The sequence below is a fragment of the Triticum urartu genome, chromosome 4A, assembly GCF_056163025.1.
Source record: "Triticum urartu cultivar PI428250 chromosome 4A, HENAU_Tu73, whole genome shotgun sequence".
Classification (NCBI taxonomy): Eukaryota; Viridiplantae; Streptophyta; class Magnoliopsida; order Poales; family Poaceae; genus Triticum; species Triticum urartu.
The window spans coordinates 403,579,030-403,601,406 of record NC_141876.1 but is presented as its reverse complement, the minus strand read 5'-3'; the positions used below and the strand labels follow the sequence as shown (position 1 = coordinate 403,601,406).

Sequence of the window (22,377 nt, the reverse complement as noted above, 5' to 3'; positions counted from 1 at the left end):
AAGCCTATGTTTGGATATCGGAAGTGTTCCGAGTGAAATCGGGATTTTACCGGAGTACCGAGGGGTTACCGGAACCCCCCGGGGGCTTCATGGGCCATAGTGGGCCTTAGTGGAGAAGGGAGAGGCGGCCAGGGCAAGGGCCGCGCGCCCCTCCCCCTAGTCCGAATAGGAAAAGGAGAGGGGGGCGGCACCCACCCTTCCCTTCCTCTCTCCTCTTTCCCCCTCTACTCCTAATCCAACTAGGAAAAGGGAGGGAGTCCTACTCCCGGTGGGAGTAGGACTCCTCCTGGCGCGCCCCTCCTGGCAGGCCACACCTCCCCCCTTGCTCCTTTATATACGGGGGCAGGGGGGCACCCTAGAGATACAACAATTGATCGTTTGATCTTTTAGCCGTGTGCGGTGCCCCCCTCCACCATAGCCCACCTCGATAATACTGTAGCGGTGCTTAGGCAAAGCCCTGCGTCGGTAGACCATCATCATCATCGCCACGCCGTCGTGCTGACGAAACTCTCCCTCAACACTCGGCTGGATCGGAGTTCGAGGGACGTCATCAGGCTGAACGTGTGCTGAACTCGGAGGTGCCGTGCGTTCGGTACTTGATCGGTCGGATCGTGAAGACGTACGACTACATCAACCGTGTTGTGCTAACGCTTCCGCTTTCGGTCTACGAGGGTACGTGGACAACACTCTCCCCTCTCGTTGCTATGCATCACCATGATCTTGCGTGTGTGTAGGAATTTTTTTGAAATTACTACGTTCCCCAACATCAAGATGTTGAAAGCAAAGTTGGCAGAAGTATTTGGTTTCCCATCCCCATCTCTGAAGCCTATCATTGCACCACAGCCGATCAAGATGCAGTAACCAGGCGAAGATCTTGAGCCGACCAGGAGCCCAGGCACTCCAAAAGAATTTCCTGAACGGGGCATGGACCGATCCATGAAAATGTGCCTGATATGTTGATGATGTGCTGTAGATCCCGTTCGTCGTGAATTTCCATCTGATCTCGTCAGGCTGGCCCAGCCTCATACTCATTCTAGCAGTTCTTATCAGCCTCTCTAAGTTCAAGAACTCCTGAAGCAAAGGGTTTACATTACCATGCGCCAAGTCCTTAATCCAAGCATTGTCATGCAGTGCCGCCTGTACAGTCCTGTTCTTTCTTCGCGAGTGTTTGAACAGACGCGGGAAGGACGTCTTGAGGGGCTTAGCACCAGCCAGGCACAGCCCCAAGAGATCATCTGATTGATTCTGATCGTTTTACCTATGCTAAATATATGTTGTTGTGGCCTATGTAGGTTCACTTGTTGGGGAACGTAGCATAAATTCAAAATTTTCCTACGTGTCACCAAGATCTATCTATGGAGTCATCTAGCAACGAGGGAGGAGTGGATCTACATACCCTTGTAGATCGCGCGTGGAAGCGTTCAAGAGAACGGGGTTGATGGAGTCGTACTCGTCGTGATCCAAATCACCGATGATCCTAGCGCCGAACGGACGGCACCTCCGCGTTCAACACACGTACGGAGCAGCGACGTCTCCTCCTTCTTGATCCAGCAAGGGGGGAGGAGAGGTTGATGGAAGATGGCTCCAGCAGCAGCACAACGGCGTGGTGGTGGTGAAGCTGCAGTACTCCGGCAGGGCTTCGCTAAGCACTATGGAGGAGGAGGAGGTGTTGGAGAGGGAGAGGGAGGCACCAAAGGCCAAGGTTAGAAGTCCTCCATCTCCCCCACTATATATAGGGGGGCCTAAGGGGGGGGCGCCGGCCCTAGGAGATCCAATCTCCTAGGGGGGCGGCGGGCAAGGGAGGAATCCCTCCTCCCCAAGGCACCTAGGAGGTGCCTTCCCCTCTTAGGACTCTTCCTTAGGGTTTCCCCCACCCTTAGGCGCATGGGCCCTAGGGGAAAGTGGCGCCCCAGCCCACTTTGGGCTGGATCCCTTCCCACTTCAGCCCATGGGGCCCTCCGGGATAGGTGGCCCCACCCGATGGACCCCCGGGACCCTTCCGGTGGTCCCGGTACAATACCGGTGACCCCGAAACTTGTCCCGATGGCCGAAATAGCACTTCCTATATATGATTCTTTACCTCCGGACCATTCCGGAACTCCTCGTGATGTTCGGGATCTCATCCGAGACTCCGAACAACATTCGGGTTACTGCATATACATATCCCTACAACCCTAGCGTCACCGAACCTTAAGTGTGTAGACCCTACGGGTTTGGGAGACATGCAGACATGACCGAGATGACTCTCCGGTCAATAACCAACAGCGGGATCTGGATACCCATGTTGGCTCCCACATGTTCCACGAATGATCTCATCGGATGAACCACGATGTCAAGAACTTAATCAATCCCGTATACAATTCCCTTTGTCTAGCGGTACGATACTTGCCCGAGATTCGATCGTCGGTATCCCGATACCTTGTTCAATCTCGTTACCGGCAAGTCTCTTTACTCGTTTCGTAACACATCATCCCGTGATCAACTCCTTGATCACATTGTGCACATTATGATGATGTCCTACCGAGTGGGCCCAGAGATACCTCTCCGTTTACACGGAGTGACAAATCCCAGTCTCGATTCGTGCCCACCCAACAGACACTTTCGGAGATACCTGTAGTGTACCTTTATAGCCACCCAGTTATGTTGTGACGTTTGGCACACCCAAAGCACTCCTACGGTATCGAGTTGCACAATCTCATGGTCTAAGGAAATGATACTTGACATTAGAAAAGCTTTAGCATACGAACTACATGATCTTGTGCTAGGCTTAGGATTGGGTCTTGTCCATCACATCATTCTCCTAATGATGTGATCCCGTTATCAATGACATCCAATGTCCATGGTCAGGAAACCGTAACCATCTATTGATCAACGAGCTAGTCAACTAGAGGCTTACTAGGGACATGGTGTTGTCTATGTATCCACACATGTATCTGAGTTTCCTATCAATACAATTATAGCATGGATAATAAACGATTATCATGAACAAGGAAATATAATAATAACCAATTTATTATTGCCTCTAGGGCATATTTCCAACAGTCTCCCACTTGCACTAGAGTCAATAATCCAGTTCACATCGATATGTGATTAACACTCAAGGTCACATCCCCATGTGACTAACACCCAAAGAGTTTACTAGAGTCAATAATCTAGTTCACATTACCATGTGATTAACACTCGATGAGTTCTGGGTTTGAACATGTTATGCTTGTGAGAGATGTTATAGTCAACGGGTCTGAATCTTTCAGATTCGTATGTACTTCGCAAATCTCTATGTCATCTTGTAGATGCAGCCACTACACTATATTTGGAGCTATTCCAAATAACTGTTCTACTATACGAATCCAGTTTACTACTTAGAATAATCTGGATTAGTGTCAAAGTTTGCATCGGCGTAACCCTTTACGACGAACTCTTTTACCACCTCCATAATCGAGAAAATTCCTTAGTCCACTAGTTACTAAGGATAACTTTGACCGCTGTCTTGTGATCCATTCTTAGATCACTCTTGTACCCCTTGACTGACTCATGGCAAGGCACATTTCAGGTGCGGTACACAGCATAGCATACTGTAGAGCCTAAAGCATAGGGGACGACCTTCGTCCTTTCTCTTTCTTCTGCCGTGGTCGAGCTTTAAGTCGTAACTTCATACCTTACAACTCAGGCAAGAACTCCTTCTTTGACTGATCCATCTTGAACACCTTCAAGATCATGTCAAGGTATCTGCTCATTTGAAAGTACCATTAAGCGTTTTGATCTATCCTTATAGATCTTGATGCTCAATGTTCAAGTAGCTTAATCCAGGCTTTCCATTGAAAAACACTTTCCAATTAACCCTATATGCTTTCCAGAAATTCTACGTCATTTTTGATCAACAATATGTCAACATATATTTATCAGAAATTCTATAGTGCTCCCACTCACTTCTTTGGAAATACAAGTTTCTCATAAACTTTGTATAAACCCAAAATCTTTGATCATCTCATCAAAGCGTACATTCCAACTCCGAGATGCTTACTCCAGTCCTTAGAAGGATTGCTGGAGCTTTGCATACTTATTAGCATCTTTCAGGATTGACAAAACCTTCCGGTTTGTATCACATACAACCTTTCCTCAAAAAACGTCGAGGAAACAATGTTTTGACATCCTATCTGCAAGATTTCATAAATAATGCAGTAATCGCTAATATAATTCCAACAGACTCTCAGCATCGCTACGAGTGAGAAAGTCTCATCGTAGTCAACTCCTTGAACTTGTCGGAAAACATCTTAACGACAAGTCGAGCTTTCTTAACGGTGACATTTACCATCATTGTCCGTCTTCCTATTAAAATCCATCTGCACTCAACAGCCTTACGACCATCGAGCTGTTCTGCCAAAGTCTGCACTTTGTTTTCATACATGGATCCTCTCTCGGATTTTATGGCCTCGAGCCATTTATCGGAATCCGGGCCCACCATCGCTTCTCCATAGCTCGTAGGTTCATTGTTGTCTAGCAACATGACTTCCAAGACAGGATTACGTACCACTCTGAAGTAGTACGCATCCTTGTCATCCCACGAGGTTTGGTAGTGACTTGATCTGAAGTTTCATGATCACTATCATAAGCTTCCACTTCAATTGGTGTAAGTGCCACAGGAACAACTTCCTGTGCCCTGCCACACACTAGTTGAAGAGACGGTTCAATAACCTCATCAAGTCTCCACCATCCTCCCACTCAATTCTTTCGAGAGAAACTTTTCCTCGAGAAAGGACCCGATTCCAGAAACAATCCCTTATTGCTTTCGGATCTGAGACAGGAGGTATACCCAACTGTTTTGGGTGTCCTATGAAGATGCATTTATCCGCTTTGGGTTTGAGCTTATCAGCCTGAAACTTTTTCAAATAAGCGTCTCAGCCCCAAACTTTTAAGAAATGACAGCTTAGGTTTCCCTAAACCATAGTTCATACGGTGTCATCTCATCGGAATTACGTGGTGCACCTTTTAAAGTGAATGTGGTTGTCTCTAATGCTTAACCCATAAACTATTGTGGTAATTCGATAAGAGACATCATGGTATGCATCATATCCAATAGGGTGCAGTTATGATGTTCGGACACACCATCACACTATGGTGTTCCGGGCTGTATTAGTTGTGAAACAATTTCCACAATGTCTTAATTCTGTGCCAAACTCGTAATTCAGATATTCATCTCTATGATCATATCATAGATCTTTTATCCTCTTGTCACGACGATCTTTCAACTTCACCCTGAAATTACTTGAACCTTTCAATAATTCAGACTCGTGATTCATCAAGTAAATATACTCAACATCTACTCAAATCATCTGTGAAGTAAGAACATAACGATATCCACTACATGCCTCAGCACTCATTGGACTGCACACATCAAAATGTATTACTTCCAACAAGTTGCTTTCTAGTTCCATTTTACTGAAAACGAGGCTTTCAGTCATCTTGCCCATGTGGTATGTTTTGCATGTCTCAAGTGATTCAAAATCAAGTGAGTCCAAACTATCCATCTATATAGAGTTTCTTCATGCATATCTACCAACAAACATGGTTCGCATGTCTCAATCCTTTCAAAAATGAGTGAGTCCAAAGATCCATCAACATGGAGCTTCTTCATGCGTTTTATACCGATATGACTTAAGTGGCAGTGCCACAAGTAGGTGGTACTATCATTACTATCTTATATCTTTTGGCATGAACATGTGTATCACTATGATCGAGATTCAATGAACCATTCATTTTAGGTGCAAGACCATTGAAGGTATTATTCAAATAAACAGAGTAACCATTATTCTCCTTAAATGAATAACCGTATTGCGATAGACATAATCCAATCATGTCTATGCTCAACGCAAACACCAATCTCGATGGTAGAGGGAGCGTACGATATTTGATCAACCTTGGAAATACTTCCAACACATATCGTCATCTCACCTTTAGCTAGTCTCCGTTTATTCCGTAGCTTTTATTTCGAGTTACTAACACTCAGCAACAAACCGGTATCTAATACCCTGGTGCTACTAGGAGTACTAGTAAAGTACACATTAACACAATGTATATCCAATATACTTCTATCGACCTTGCCAGCCTTCTCATCTACCAAGCATCTAGGGTAATTCTGCTCCAGTGGCTGTTCCCCTTATTACAGAAGCACTTAGTCTCGGGTTTGGGTTCAACCTTGGGTTTCTTCACTAGAGCAGCAGCTGATTTGCCGTTTCATGAAGTATCCCTTCTTGCCCTTGCCCTTCTTGAAACTAGTGGTTTCACCAACCATCAACAATTGATGCTCCTTCTTGATTTGTACTTTTGTGGTGTCAAACATCGCGAATATCTCAAGGATCATCATATACGTCCCTGATATATTATAGTTCATCACGAAGCTCTAGCAGCTTGGTGGTAATGACTTCGGAGAAACATCACTATCTCATCTGGAAGATCAACTCCCACTCGATTCAAATGATTGTTGTACTCAGACAATCTGAGAACAAGCTCAACAATTGAGCTTTTCTCCCTTAGTTTGCAGGCTAAGAAAATCGTCGGAGGTCTTATACCTCTTGACGTGGGCACGAGCCTGAAATCCCAATTTCAGTCCTTGGAACATCTCATATGTTCTCCAATGTTTCAAAAACGTCTTTGGTGCCTCAATTCTAAACCATTTAGCATTACGCACTGAACTATCATGTAGTCATCAAAACGTGTATGTCAGATGTTTGCAACATCCACAGACGACGTTCGAGGTTCAGCACACTGAGCGGTGCATTAAGGACATAAGCCTTCTATGAAGTAATGAGGACAATCCTCAGTTTACGGACCCAGTCCGCATAATTGCTACTATCAACTTTCAACTAAATTTTCTCTAGGAACATATCTAAACAGTAGAACTAACGCGCGAGCTACGACATAATTTGCGAAGACCTTTTGACTATGTTCAGGATAATTAAGTTCATCTTATGAACTCCCACTCAGATAGACATCCCTCTAGTCATCTAAGTGATTACATGATTCGAGTCAACTAGGCCGTGTCCGATCATCACGTGAGACGGACTAGTCAACATCGGTGAACATCTTCATGTTGATCGTATCTTCTATACGACTCATGCTCGACCTTTCGGTCTCTTGTGTTCCGAGGCCATGTCTGTACATGCTAGGCTCATCAAGTTAACCTAAGTGTTTCACATGTGTTCCGAGGCCATGTCTGTACATGCTAGGCTCGTCAACATCCGTTGTATTCGAACGTAAGAATCTATCACACCCGATCATCACGTGGTGCTTCGAAACGACGAACTTTCGCAACGGTGCACAGTTAGGCGGAACACCTTCTTGAAATTTTAGTGAGGGATCATCTTATTTACTACCGTCGTTCTAAGCAAATAAGATGCATAAACATGATAAACATCACATGCAATCAAATAGTGACATGATATGGCCATCATCACTTTGCTCCTCTTGATCTCCATCTTCGGGGCTCCATGATCATCATCGTCACCGGCATGACACCATGATCTCCATCATCATGATCTCCATCATCGTGTCTCCATGAAGTTGCCTCGCCAACTATTACTTCTACTACTACAGCTAACGGTTAGCAATAAAGTAAAGTAATTACATGACGTTTATGTTGACACGCAGGTCATAAATAAATTAAGACAACTCCTATGGCTCCTGCCGGTTGTCATACTCATCGACATGCAAATCGTGATTCCTATTACAAGAACATGATCAATCTCATACATCACATATATCATTCATCACATTCTTCTTGGCCATATCACATCACATAGCATACCCTGCAAAAACAAGTTAGACGTCCTCTAATTGTTGTTTGCATGTTTTACGTGGCTGCTATGGGTTTCTAGCAAGAACGTTTCTTACCTACGCAAAACCACAACGTGATATGCCAATTGCTATTTACCCTTCATAAGGACCCTTTTCATCGAATCCGATCCGACTAAAGTGGGAGAGACAGACACCCGCTAGCCACCTTATGCAACTAGTGCATGTCAGTCGGTGGAACCAGTCTCACGTAAGAGTACGTGTAAGGTCGGTCCGGGCCGCTTCATCCCACAATGCCGCCGAATCAAGATTGGACTAGTAACGGTAAGCATATTGAACAAAATCAACGCCCACAACTACTTTGTGTTCTACTCGTGCATAGAAACTACGCATAGACCTAGCTCATGATGCCACTGTTGGGGAACGTAGCATAAATTCAAAATTTTCCTACGTGTCACCAAGATCTATCTATGGAGTCATCTAGCAACGAGGGAGGAGTGGATCTACATACCCTTGTCGATCGCGCGCGGAAGCGTTCAAGAGAACGGGGTTGATGGAGTCGTACTCGTCGTGATCCAAATCACCGATGATCCTAGTGCCGAACGGACGGCACCTCCGCGTTCAACACACGTACGGAGCAGCGACGTCTCCTCCTTCTTGATCCAGCAAGGGGGGAGGAGAGGTTGATGGAAGATGGCTCCAGCAGCAGCACGACGGCGTGGTGGTGGTGAAGCTGCAGTACTCCGGCAGGGCCTCGCTAAGCACTATGGAGGAGGAGGAGGTGTTGGAGAGGGAGAGGGAGGCACCAAAGGCCAAGGTTAGAAGTCCTCCATCTCCCCCACTATATATAGGGGGGCCTAAGGGGGGGCGCCGGCCCTAGGAGATCCAATCTCCTAGGGGGGCGGCGGCCAAGGGAGGAATCCCTCCTCCCCAAGGCACCTAGGAGGTGTCTTCCCCTCTTAGGACTCTTCCTTAGGGTTTCCCCCACCCTTAGGCGCATGGGCCCTAGGGGAAAGTGGCGCCCCAGCCCACTTTGGGCTGGATCCCTTCCCACTTCAGCCCATGGGGCCCTCTGGGATAGGTGGCCCCACCCGGTGGACCCCCGGGACCCTTCCGGTGGTCCCGGTACAATACCGGTGACCCCGAAACTTGTCCCGATGGCCGAAATAGCACTTCCTATATATAATTCTTTACCTCCGGACCATTTCGGAACTCCTCGTGACGTCCGGGATCTCATCCGGGACTCCGAACAACATTCGGGTTACTGCATATACATATCCCTACAACCCTAGCGTCACCGAACCTTAAGTGTGTAGACCCTACGGGTTCGGGAGACATGCAGACATGACCGAGATGACTCTCCGATCAATAACCAACAGCGGGATCTGGATACCCATGTTGGCTCCCACATGTTCCACGAATGATCTCATCGGATGAACCACGATGTCAAGAACTTAATCAATCCCGTATACAATTCCCTTTGTCTAGCGGTACGATACTTGCCCGAGATTCGATCGTCGGTATCCCGATACCTTGTTCAATCTCGTTACCGGCAAGTCTCTTTACTCGTTTCGTAACACATCATCCCGTGATCAACTCCTTGATCACATTGTGCACATTATGATGATGTCCTACCGAGTGGGCCCAGAGATACCTCTCCGTTTACACGGAGTGACAAATCCCAGTCTCGATTCGTGCCAACCCAACAGACACTTTCGGAGATACCTGCAGTGTGCCTTTATAGCCACCCAGTTACGTTGTGACGTTTGACACACCCAAAGCACTCCTACGGTATCCGGGAGTTGCACAATCTCATGGTCTAAGGAAATGATACTTGACATTAGAAAAGCTTTAGCATACGAACTACATGATCTTGTGCTAGGCTTAGGATTGGGTCTTGTCCATCACATCATTCTCCTAATGATGTGATCCCGTTATCAATGACATCCAATGTCCATGGTTAGGAAACCGTAACCATCTATTGATCAACGAGCTAGTCAACTAGATGCTTACTAGGGACATGGTGTTGTCTATGTATGCACACATGTATCTGAGTTTCCTATCAATACAATTATAGCATGGATAATAAACGATTATCATGAACAAGGAAATATAATAATAACCAATTTATTATTGCCTCTAGGGCATATTTCCAACATCACTTTCGGGTCACGCAAATGCCAATGTCACTGCCCCGACATTGTGCTAGTTTCCATAAATATTATTTTCAATGATCTAAACAAATTGTCACAATCCTAGTACAACTTTAGCACAAAGTTCTATAAAAGTTTTTAATTTATTTGATGCATGTGTGCGAGTTATACTGCATACTTAGTTAACGTTCTTGTAAAAACAGTGAGTGTACCTTGTTTCAAAAAAAAAAAACAGTGAGTGTGCATTTGTACAACCAAGTACCCAAGTAGCTCCGCCCACACTACGCCCATGCGTCGACACCACAGGTCAATTATCCTTCAGTCCCTCGCTATATATATGTAGTCACAGAATTACAAAAATACACACAATTTCGGAGCGTCAACTATCACGGCTTTATAAGTCGTCCTCCTCGATTGAATGCATTCTCCGGCTCATCGATGGCGCCAATGTCACTGGGTTCGTCAGGGATACGCCAGCGAAAAAGGAAGTCGTCAAAAGCCGTCCCTGTCGTCTCGTCTCTATTCCATGGATCAGACCTGTTCTTGGGTTTGCTCACGTTACCACACCATGACATGACAGCGGCGAAAGCTATCTATACAAAATTTTAGCCGGGAGGACAGCTTGAGAGTCTCCGTGGACTAGAGCTCTCCGCTGCCGATGTGCAAACAAGAAGCCACCAATTATTCCAAGGCGCCCACGAGTTTTAGTAATACCCGATAGAGTTGCGTTGGCATCAAACATATCTCATATCCGCCCGCCTCTCCTCTCCTCTCCTCTCCTGCCCCCCTCCGATTCTTCTTCTTGCTTCACACTTTTGCTTTGGTTTCCATGCGCGCTAATTTCTCGGGTGTTGTTGAAGAAGCTCCGTCTCTCTTATAGCTGGTAAGTTCTTAATTTTATCCATCTTCATATTATGTTTCTCTTTTAGAGATTGGTTTTAGGTTCGATGCTTTGGCTAGGATTTCGTGCGTTTATGTACTTTCTGTCTCAAGTTTTAAGAGTATCGTTAGCTCGTGCGCCTATTCTTTCTGTTGGAAAAGGGCCGGGGAACTTTGTTTCAGCCAGGCGCGCTAATTTGCCCAATTTTTATTTTTTGGGGGCTCGGTGAAATTTTGCATCTTCGCACAAGTATGCCTGATTCTGTTTCCTAACTTCCTATGCGCAGCTCTTGGTCGAGGAGATAGGAACTCAGGAGAAAGACATGGCGGAGGAACCCGGTGCAACTTCTAGATACTATTGCCACATGTGCTCGGTGATCGTAAGGCCAGAGCTGGGCGTCGAGGAGGTCAAGTGCCCGCACTGCCGTTCCGGATTCGTGGAGGAGATGGCCGATGGCCGGCGGAGCAGCAACGCCGTGGGAGACCGTGGTACTACTGCCACAGGGGCCGGCCCAGATGACGCGGGCGCGAGGTCGGAGCTCGCGGGTCCGCCGTGGCCGCCTATCCTCATGGACCTCCTCGGCGTCTCCTACGGGCTCGACGGCGGCGACCTCGCGGGCTTGGCGCGAAGACAGTACCGCCACCTCGCCTTCTTGCAGCTGCTCAACGCGCTCCAGGAAGGCGATGCCGATGCCGACGGCGACGCGCCCGACCCGGGGCTCGAGCGGCTCGTGCTGGTTAGCCCCGCCGACGCGCACGCCATGCTCATGCCAGAGCTAGGAGCCAGCAATGGCGCCGCCGCCGCCGCCAGGGGCCCAGGCCTGACGCTGGGCGAGTTGATTCTTGGCCCCGGGCTGGACTTGCTGCTGGAGTACCTGGCCGAGACCGACCCGAGCCGGCAAGGCACGCTGCCGGCGAAGATGGAGGCCGTTGCCGCATTGCCAACGGTAAAGGTAAGCGAGGCCGCGACCTGCCCGGTGTGCCTGGACGAGTTCGCGGCTGGCGGCGAGGCCAAGGAGATGCCGTGCAAGCACCGCTTCCACGACGTGTGCCTCCTGCCGTGGCTGGAGGCCAACAGCTCCTGCCCCGTCTGCAGGTACCAGCTGCCCACGGACGAGGCCACGGAGCCGGCCGGCAATGGCGCCGAGGAAACCGCCGACGAATCCAGTGGCAATGCAGGCCGCGACGTCGAGGGCGATAGCGACGGTGGAAGCAGTGGCAGGCGGCGGTGGCTCGCACGGCCTTTTGGTCGTTTTTTCTCGCGCAGATCGAATGGAAGCTCCTCGTCGTCGCGATGAAACTAACAATAATGGGAATCTGTTTAATTTGTTTTAGCTGTTTACAGTCTAGCATCTTGTAAAGCTGGATTCGTTCATTGGTTGAACCGTAATACACTAGTTCGTTCGTCTCTATGTCTCTGCTCAGGACAGATTTGCAAGATGCTAAGGCCCTGTTTGGATTTTCGTTTTTCTTTTAAATACACATTTGTAAATAATACACGTCTCGGCCACCGATTCATTTCCAGACGTAAATTGCTCAGCGGCCGGTACAATACAATACGCGTATAAGTGAAACACCCCCGTATCGAATTACATCGATTCCAAGCGCGCACTAAGTAATACTCCCTCCGTTTGAAATTACTCATTGTGATTTTAGTTCAAATTCAGACTGTACAGTTCTGGCAAATGTGAAGTGTGCTTGATACTCCCTTTGTTCATAAATATAAGATGTTCTATTTTTTTAATTGGATGCATATAAACATGTATTAGTACATTTGTTCCTTCATTTTAGTTTGTATATAGTTCATATTGAAATATCCGAAACATCTTATATTAGACAATACACCGCGCGTTGCAGTTAGATGGTAGTGTAATAAACAATTTGAAAGAAAGGAGCACACGGTATGAAGAAAAAAAAGCTAAGAAAATAAAAATAAGAAATGTTTTGCAATAGAAGATGACTTGAATTTAATGTGTAACTCTAAAATCAACTTAGTACGATCAGTTCTCTAACTTTCTCGGGTATGTGACTTCGTTGAACTTACATAGTGCTATATGTATGTATAGCATCTAGATCGTAAAATAGGCGTTGTGGCAGTTTATGCTAGAAACAACACAAATGAAGGACGAGATTTAAGAGCTGTATCTAAAGGTTGTTTCTCCCCTTTACAACATCTGGATGTGTTGCAGTTGAATCAACAGATGTTGTGAGGAGTAGGTGGAGTGTGCGGGCGGAGGCCAACCAGGTGTCCTAGCGACGGTGACGCAATGCAATGACCTGCTCGTGTAGCGGATATCGATCTCAGACTAATGATGAGTGGTGGAGAAACAATAAGAGATGTGGGACACGTGCATGCGTGACTCTGCTAAGCTGCATGATACTGCGGGAGAAGGAGGGCCAGATGGCCTGATTGAGGCGGCTTCATGGTGTTGCCCGCGACAACATCCTCAGCGGCAGTGCGCCCTGCGGTCGCGGCGCCCCGTCCAATTTGGCTGGCACAGTCGATGACATGTAGCGCTTCGCCCTCTTCTCCCGCCTCGTTGTTGTCCCTATCTCGGCACTGACGTTGTACACGACGACGGCAAAATCAGTACCATCGTCTTCCCAAACCAATGTCAGCCTCTGAACCTCTAGGTATGTATAGTCGTAGAGTACCCATGTTGGTCTAGGTTATGCGAAAGAGATCGAACAAGGGAAGGAAAGAATCATGAATCCTCGTTGGGTGATGAGGTCGTTGCTATTTATTAGAAAAACTCATGTGATAGTTTCGTGGAGAAGTTAAATATCAATGAGATAATGGGCATGTGAACAACCAACCATTTCTACTGCTTCTTTTTGCATGGAGGAGATAATGGACTCACGGTTAGTAAACTGAAGCAAAGAAGAAAAATTAAAAACATAAGTGATGACATGGCATGTGGTCGTGGCTGTGGACAGATGGTACCGATTAAGTAGAGCAGGGAGATTCGGTAGTTTAATAGCATGCTTGCTAATATGGCATGATAGCTGAGTTGGCATGTGTGCATGACTTAAATGCATTGCTTAGTGAGGAGTTGAGGTGGACACTTTACATGCCAAGAGAATTGTGACCAACTTATTAAGAATGCAAGATTTATGAACGGAGGGAGTAATAGTGAAAGGGCAGTTGGATTTGTGACTAGTCGAAGGCTCGTTTCACTCGAATTTAAAGGCTGTAAGGGCATCTTCAACGTAGATACTCAGACCGCCGGCATCCGTTCAGACCGAGTGGTCCGGACATGATTTACCCTCCAAGGTGATACCTTATTGGCCGGCGGATTGGTTCGAACGTATGTTTTCCTGCGAAACAGAGACAATCCAGGGGCTTTGCGGGTGTCCGGACTGCTGCCATATACTCATCGGACACCATGGACCCACCCACAACCATGTCCCTCATCTGCGCCCTTTCCCACGCGAAGCAGTTACTGCGCATTCTTGCCGGTCAGCGCCACTCTAGAGCGCCAGCGCCGTATTCATGTCGGCCAAGAGCGGACGCGACTTCTCACTGGTCAGCATTGAAGCGACGAGCGCCGGCCGAGAGCATCGTCCATGCCGCGTCCCGGTATCCACGCCTGTTCAATGCGGGAGAGACTTGACTGGACGACTCTCTCCGCATTTAAATGCCACCACGTCCGTCCGTCTGAAAACATTAAACAACCATGACCGCCGAGAAACTCACTCCGGCGTCCGCATTCACATAGCCCGCCGCTTGATCTGGCTGGCGCCTTTTATTTATTCATGGCCAGGCCCGGCAAGATCCAAACCACATCCCCGCTCCCGATCTCCTCTGTACACCATGTTCGCCATGACCTCGAGCTCCAAAGTTCAGTTAGACAACCTTTTCATCGAACAGAAGAAAGAGCTTTCCGGAATTGCGGCCAACTGGCAGGCCCGTTGAGCCTGTTGGGTAGAGGTTGGCTTGCCAACGAGCTCGCCGAAGAGCAATGACACCGACGAGACGATGGACGAGGCGTACAACGACGAGCCGGCGCCATCGCTCTCACCGGCCCATGTCGACGTCACCCTGGACCAGGTGCGAGAGCACTTCGACACCGTAATGGCGGAAGAGCAGTAGGAACAACCAGTATCGACATTCCGATAGACATAGGAGGACGAAAGCTACAATCTTCGGCTCCTGGACGAGCAACCTCTCGGAGGGGCAAATCACCGACGAGCAATCAAACGACAATGTCGTCATTCACATGGATGAGCTGCAGGTGTTGTACGAGTCCATGCGTAGCACCCATGACATCCGCCGCTAGCGATGCCGGCTGCGTGTCCTGCGGGCGGAGAGGGACGACCTGGAGGAAGAGGAGGCGCAAGCGACCATGGGTAAGGCGGACTCAGGCGAGGAAAAGTAGCACATGGGACACTGCCACAACTTATTTTAAGATAATAGTTCGATCATCAACTATTTCTCGCGATATCTTCTTACAAAGTTTTCTTAGGGCATCTAGAATCCGTACGGAACATTCCCCCATCAATAGTACATGCTCTCCTAGCATATTTTGGTCCAGTCATTTGCTCGTATAATCTCATTAAAGAGGGAGTCATCAGCCACTCCTATTCTTCCCCTCCTACAGCTTCGCTTCCCGGGGCTCACGGCCGGTCGGTGTGCTTGCGGACATGGAAAGACATGTCACGAGAAACGAGCACTGCCGCGGTCGGCAATCATTTATACTAGGTTTAAAAGCCCAGTCTGATACACTTTAGTCAAAATATGTGGAAAATGTAATGGATTGGTCCAGCTTAGATGAAAATCATTTGGCTTGCATGAAATTCGTCTAGTTTTGTTCAAATCCAGTTTGCAATGTATACGTGCAACGTTGGATGGTTGGCTACCATACCACTATCCGCGGACAAAAACCGTGTCCGTTTTAAGGGTTTGCATTGGAGATGCCCTAACTCAAGTCAGAAGATTGAAGAGCCTAGATTACAAATGAAGAAATGTTAAGTCGAAAAGGATTATCCTCATTCTCAAAGAATGAGGGGCAAGGGGATTGATACCGAGAAAGATTTCTTCTTATTATAAGACGTGCTTTCATTTGCATATGTTTGGTAAAAGGACAATCTTTTCATAAATGAAAAGTGTTAAATTAGAAAACATATCTCAATTGGTCTTAGTTAGTCTTGGGGTGGAGTGGAAAAAAGGTGGAGACTTCCGAACAAGGAAAAGGATTCAGGGTTGAGGGTTGCAGATTGGTTTTATAAGAACATTTTGTATATTGAAATTCACTTTGACATTTGACACATGGGAGCATATGCTCCTGCCGCCGGTAAAAAAACATTTTAAAATGTAAAAAAATTCCAAATTCTGGGGTGCACATATCAACCTTCTGTGCGCACGAAGTTTTGTGATGTACACGGAATTTTTTGTCAGAATTGTGACATTTCAAAATACGCTATATCGAGCATTCTTCCTTTCTTTCAAGAGGTTAATATTCTAATTCCTCTCGACCATAGAGTCTTTCTAGAGGTTATGATACAAAGTCCTAGGTTATTCAAAGTTTCGAGAGTTAAGTTTTGTCGCCTTGACTAACGCCCTGCGATTGCAACTTGCAAATACAAATCCTCTTCTTTTCTTAATGCGAGAGGTCTCTGTCACAAAACTCTTCTAAAAGCAACCTGCTCAGCTGTGTGTACAGTAAAAAATAACCACAGCACAACGCCGCAACATATGATCTTTGTATAAAGGCAGCCAAACAACATACTGAACGAACTGGCATATATATTGAGTAGGGAGAGTATGTATTATTTAGCAAAAGATATTCAGAATGGGCGACACCAACTCTTTACTATGCGTAGCTGAACACAAGACGTAATATAGGACTCACGACGTGGGATGAGCCAACAAAATGATAGCGAGGATCCGATAACAACCTAACAAAATTTGTCCCCATGAGCCAACCTCACCTGACACTAATTCACTGTCAAGATCCTGACGAGAGATGATGCGCTGAGACGATGCACCGCAACAACTGAATCTCCTGACTTGCAAAGGCCGAGCTTCTTGGCATAATCCAGGGCAAAACTGACGGCCTCCTCGGTGGCCTCAGTATCAGAAGCCTTTGCGGTAGCGGCACTCAACATTGGAATGAGGCCCCTAACTATGAGACTCTGCCTTGCAGGAGCCTCGTCGCTGCAAGTCCAGTCAAAATCATTGTCGGTCTTCAGCTCTGGAACCACGCAGTTCAATACTGGCATCGCTGGCCTGTACTTCGCGACGAGCCTTGCAGTCGTACCTCCCCTCGTGAGGACCAAGATAAGCGATGCCTTGGAGACATTAGCCGTCCGAACAGCTGACGATGCCAAACTCTCAAGTGGGCTCATAGGAACTGGTGCTGCTGCGGTAATCAACTTGAAGACTGCACCGTGATCCACATAGGTCTCTGCCATTAAGCAGATGCTGGACATTGTCTGCACTGCTAACTCTGGATATGCCCCTGCTGCAGTCTCGCCGCTAAGCATCACGCAGTCAGTTCCGTCTAGGACAGCATTGGCGACATCAGTTGCTTCTGCCCGTGTAGGGCGGGGAGACTTGATCATCGACTCCAGCATCTGAGTTGCAGTGACAACAGGCTTTCCTTGTTGATTGCATTTGAAGATCATCACCTTCTGAGCAAAGAAAATCTTCTCATTTGGGATCTCCATACCCAAATCTCCTCGTGCAACCATGAAGGCGTCTGAATTTGCAAGTATGTCATCAAAATTAGCAACACCTTCCTGATTCTCAACCTGCACGTAAGAAACTAGCATAAGACAACAGCAATAAAACAACCTCAAATAAAATGCAAGCCTGTGGGCATAAACATACCTTGGACATAAGTATGATTGACTTGGCATGCTCACCGAGCACACTTCGGACCATCTGAAGGTCTGATCCTTTCCGTACAAACGAGAGTGCTATCATGTCGATCTTGTTTGGCACTCCCCACTGTAGGATATCCACCTTGTCCTTTTCTGTAAGTGTTGGGAGATCTACAATGACGCCAGGAAGATTGACATTCTTCCTCTCACCTAGGAGAGCAGAGTTCTCACATCGGCAGCGAACTAGACCTTTCTCAGGATCACAAGAAAGCGCTGTGAGCGTGATGGTGCCATCAGCACATAGTATAGTGCTCCCAGGCTTCACGTCTACAGCCAACTTTTTGTAGCTCATGGAAATCATGGTCTCATCACCCTGGATGGTATAATCTGTGGTTATGGTAATCTCTTGCCCCTGATTCAGCTTTACAGGCTTGCCGTCTTTCAGAAAGCCTGTGCGAATTTCTGGTCCCTGTAACAAAGACAGTAGATTGGCATAGTTGAGAAAATAAATAATGCTGTCCAAATAGATTTCTAGGCACAAGGTCATGAAAGCAGTTTTTAGTAAGTAGAATGAAGTAATCCTGATATGCAAGCCGGAAAGCTAATAATTCATAATCTATATATCATCCAAGCGAATGAATATCTAGTGCATTGGCTACTTGGCTAGATCCTGCAAAACGTATGCCACAAGTAAATTATATCTTGTATATAATGCATTTCATCAGGTACTAAAATCCAGGCCAGTACTACTATCGATCACAAAATCACTCACCTTCAAAGTCAACCCCAATTATTTATAAACAGACCAATAATATAGAGCCACCAAATGAAACATGAATAACAAGCCAAAGGATAGGTGAATTGCACATTGGTCATTGCACGTTTTTATGACGTGCAGTTTCTTGATGTTTAGACTTTTACAATCATATATAGCTGCAAACTTGAACTTTTCTACACAAGGTATACTAATAAATTGTGGTGCTACTAATGAACCAGTAAAGTGGTAGCTTGAACGACCAATCTGGTTTCTATACTATACATGTATATAACAGCATTTCTTCTTAGAGGTGTGTGTTTCTTTCGTTGCTTGTACAAGCTGGTACGTGTGGGAACCTACAAAGCATCAAGAATATTTTATATATCCTGAACTATCACAGACGCACACAAAAAGTGTTAAACCACATGGTACAAGAAACCATCCCATTGAATTGCATGGCACCCGATGGTGTTACACTGCCTCTTTTGCGGAAGGCATATGTTTCTGGGTGTTATAAAGGTCCGATCATATTTCTTCAGCCCACAAATGAACAGTATATGGCACTTTCTGGATCTGTATAGCAAGGATTAATACCAACCGCCTGTAATCAGGGCGAGATGGTGATATGATACATGTGTAGTCGACTATACAATCTTGCGGATATGGATATGGATGATTTATATGTGTAGTCGACTACAGAAAAGGACTTCTGAACATATGTCATACATTCATATAGTATGATTAGAATATAGCGCAAAAGATTTAATCAGGGAGTGGTTAGCACTATTAATGCATCTGACAGCAACCTTATATAGCAAAACAACCAGTACACCATACATTCGAAGTAACTGTGAACGGGACACATTATGATCTGCCAATTTGGACACCAACATTTAGCATGAAAAACAAATTTGCTAGGCCTAGCTGCCACAGCCCAAAGCTACCAATCCATGAAGGAACAATTGTCCAGAGGACAATACAAATTCACATTGTTCAATATAACACACTAGATTTCTTGTCTCGGCATTTGTCTTCAGAACACTGAAGACGCCTAATTGTATGCAAGCTGGCACAACAAATCCAAACTAGGAACTATCTGTATGACAATGTAAGACCTCTAGGACGAAGTTTTGTGCTCATTGCTACGCCTGTCGTCCAAAAAAGGTACAGGCACAATTGGAAATTTACTTTCCATGCATATAAGCTATTTTACGCAATAAATACATCAGAATGAAAAGGAAAATATGCGCACAAAAAATAGATCGGGTCAAGTAGTTCCTATGATATATGACAAGCCAATCACAAGGTAAACCTAGAGCGCGCAAATTGGCTTGAAATACAAGATGTAGGGGCATGCAGACCTTGGTGTCGAGCATGACCGCGCAGAGGATGCCGGTGATGTCCATGGCCTTGTGGAGGTTGTCGAGGGTCTCCTGGTGGTACTCGTGGGATCCGTGCGAGAAGTTGAACCTGGCGACGCACATGCCGGCGCGCAGGAGGCGCGCGCACATCTCCACGGACCGCGAGGCGGGGCCGAGGGTGCAGACGATCTTGGTCTTGGCGCGCCGCCGCCAAATCTCCTCCGGCCCCGCGCCGAGCGCCAGGTCCGCCATTGCACGGCCGGGGAAAGGGAGGGGTGGTGCGAGACGAAGGACCCGCCGAGGCGCGAGCGGTTGATGCGTAGCGGCGAGGAGAGGAGAGGAGGTTGGATCGGAAGGGACGGTGGCGGTGCGAGAGAATATATAAAGGGTGGTGCGGGGGAAGGCGTACGAGCCGGGGTGGCCGGGGGCGCTAGGGTAAAACGGTAGGGCTGGGTTCACTTTTTTTTCCTCCTTTTTGCAAAATATATACGTGTGTACATACGCGTCTGGCCTTCTCGTCAAGGAAAAAAACATGTTGCCTTTTGGGGTTTTCTTGTGGAAGAGGGCTTAATTCGTTTTCCTTCATTGCGTTTTAAGCTTGCAGAGGAAGTATTGGAGTATTATGTATTTCAAGTGATATTACTTGTAGGACAATTTAGACCTTGATTAGCTCCCCTAATTCGATTCAGAAGAAGGTCCATAGCGAGCCAATACGGGCTTCTCTTCAAATATAGGCAGCTTCTACAACAACCTCTAGCGAAAATATTTTTATTGGTGAATGACTAGCAAAAATGTCGAAACATAATTCAACGGTCCCTCTCACGTTTACATTCCACTAGACCTAAAATGCGCACTTGAAGTGCTCTGTCATATTAAGCGAACGAGTTGCTAAGTAGATTGTTCATTATGCAAAGGCCAAGGTTTTGCACCCCCTCCCCCCCCCCCCCCCCCCCCCCAAAAAAAAAAGAGATCAAGGGTTCGTCAACTGAGTTTTTTTATAATTCACCGCTTTATTTAAACATCAATAATGTCATCAATACAAATAATGTCTAGAGTGGTGATTAATCAAACAGGACATCCAAATGGAAGTTGGTCGCAACCTTCGTCAAAATGTGCTTCAAAACTTGATTCTCTTCCTTCATGCACAATCTCGAATCCCATAAAAGAGCGTAGCTTCGAGTTGATCCTCGATGATCACCACCAATGGACCCATCTAAATGACAAACTATGGCCGTGCAATCTATGGTCACTCTTACTCGGGGAAGATTCAGATCATATGCCAACGGTAACACCTCGCAACACGACGAAGCTTGTAAAATCTCAGGGTTAGCTAAACCTTCGTAACAGATGATTGAAGCTCCCAAATGAACTTCCTTGGTTATCCCTACAGACTATTGCACATGATCTCATCTCCTCCTTCCTGTATATAATTGCATCTAAGTTAATTTTTCTGACCCTTCGGAAGGCTTCACCACTTTTCTCACTGTGCTCCTTTTACCCCCAGTACCAGTTTGTTTCTTTGGCGATATCATTGTTGGGGAACGTAGCATGCAATTTCACAAAAAAATTCTACGCTCATGCAAGATCTATCTAGGAGATGCATAGCAACGAGAGGGGGGGAGTGTGTCTACGTACCCTCGTAGACCGAAGGCGGAAGCGTTTGACAACCCAGTTGATGTAGTCGAACTTCTTCTCGTTTCGACCGATCAAGCACCGAACGTACGACACCTCCGAGTTCTGCACATGTTCAGCTCGATGACGTCCCTCGAACTCTTGATCCAACAAAGTGTCGAGGGAGAGTTCGGTCAGCACGACGGCGTGGTGACGGTGATGATGAAGTGATCCGCGCAGGGCTTTGCCTAAGCACTACGAAGATATGACCGGAGGCGTAAACTGTGGAGGGGCGCGCCGCACACGGCTAACAATTGTTGGTGTGTGTTCTAGCGGTGACCCCCTTCATATATATAGGTTGGAGGGGAGGAGAGGCAGCCAAGGGGTCCTCCCAATTCGGCCTCCCCCCTTTTCTACTCCAATTTGGCCAGCCCATATGAGAGGGGCGCACCATCCCCTTAGGGGCTGGTCTGTCCCCCTCTTGGCCCATTAAGGACCATGTAGTTGCCGGGGAGATGCCCAGAACCCCTTCCGGTGACCCGATATACACCCAGTATCCCCGGAACACTTCCGGTGTCTGAATATCATCGTCCAATATATGAATCTTTACCCCTCGACCATTTTGAGACTCCTCGTCATGTCTGTGATCTCATCCGGGACTCCGAACAATATTCGGTCACCAAAACACATAATTCATAATACAAATCGTCATCAAACGTTAAGTGTGCGGACCCTACGGGTTCGAGAACTATGTAGACATGACCGAGACACATCTCTGGTCAATAACCAACAACGGAACCTAGATTCTCATATTGGTTCCTACATATTCTACGAAGATCTTTATCGGTCAAACCGCAATGACAACATACGTAATTCCCTTTGTCATCGGTACGTTACTTGCCCGAGATTTGATCGTCGATATCCTCATACCTAGTTCAATCTCGTATCGGCAAGTCTCTTTACTCATTTCGTAATGCATCATCCCGCAACTAACTCATTAGTC

The 22,377-nt window shown here is 46.7% G+C and overlaps 2 protein-coding genes across 2 annotated transcripts; one reads left to right on the top strand and one right to left on the bottom strand.

Annotated features, from left to right (window-relative positions):
• The first annotated feature begins 10,489 nt into the window (after window positions 1–10,489).
• On the top strand, window positions 10,490–12,232 carry LOC125551586 (E3 ubiquitin-protein ligase SIRP1-like). The gene is made up of 2 exons (XM_048714839.2): window positions 10,490–10,824; window positions 11,108–12,232. The coding sequence occupies exon 2, from the start codon at window positions 11,144–11,146 to the stop codon at window positions 12,116–12,118; it is 975 nt and encodes a 324-aa protein (XP_048570796.1). The 5' UTR covers window positions 10,490–10,824; window positions 11,108–11,143; the 3' UTR covers window positions 12,119–12,232.
• A 4,285-nt stretch (window positions 12,233–16,517) lies between these two features.
• LOC125553820 (pyruvate kinase, cytosolic isozyme-like) lies at window positions 16,518–20,123 on the bottom strand. Its single transcript, XM_048717510.2, has 3 exons — window positions 19,764–20,123; window positions 17,653–18,114; window positions 16,518–17,573 (listed from the first exon to the last, which is right to left on the bottom strand). The coding sequence occupies exons 1-3, from the start codon at window positions 20,013–20,015 to the stop codon at window positions 16,758–16,760; spliced, it is 1,530 nt and encodes a 509-aa protein (XP_048573467.2). The 5' UTR covers window positions 20,016–20,123; the 3' UTR covers window positions 16,518–16,757.
• Between the last annotated feature and the right edge of the window lie 2,254 nt (window positions 20,124–22,377).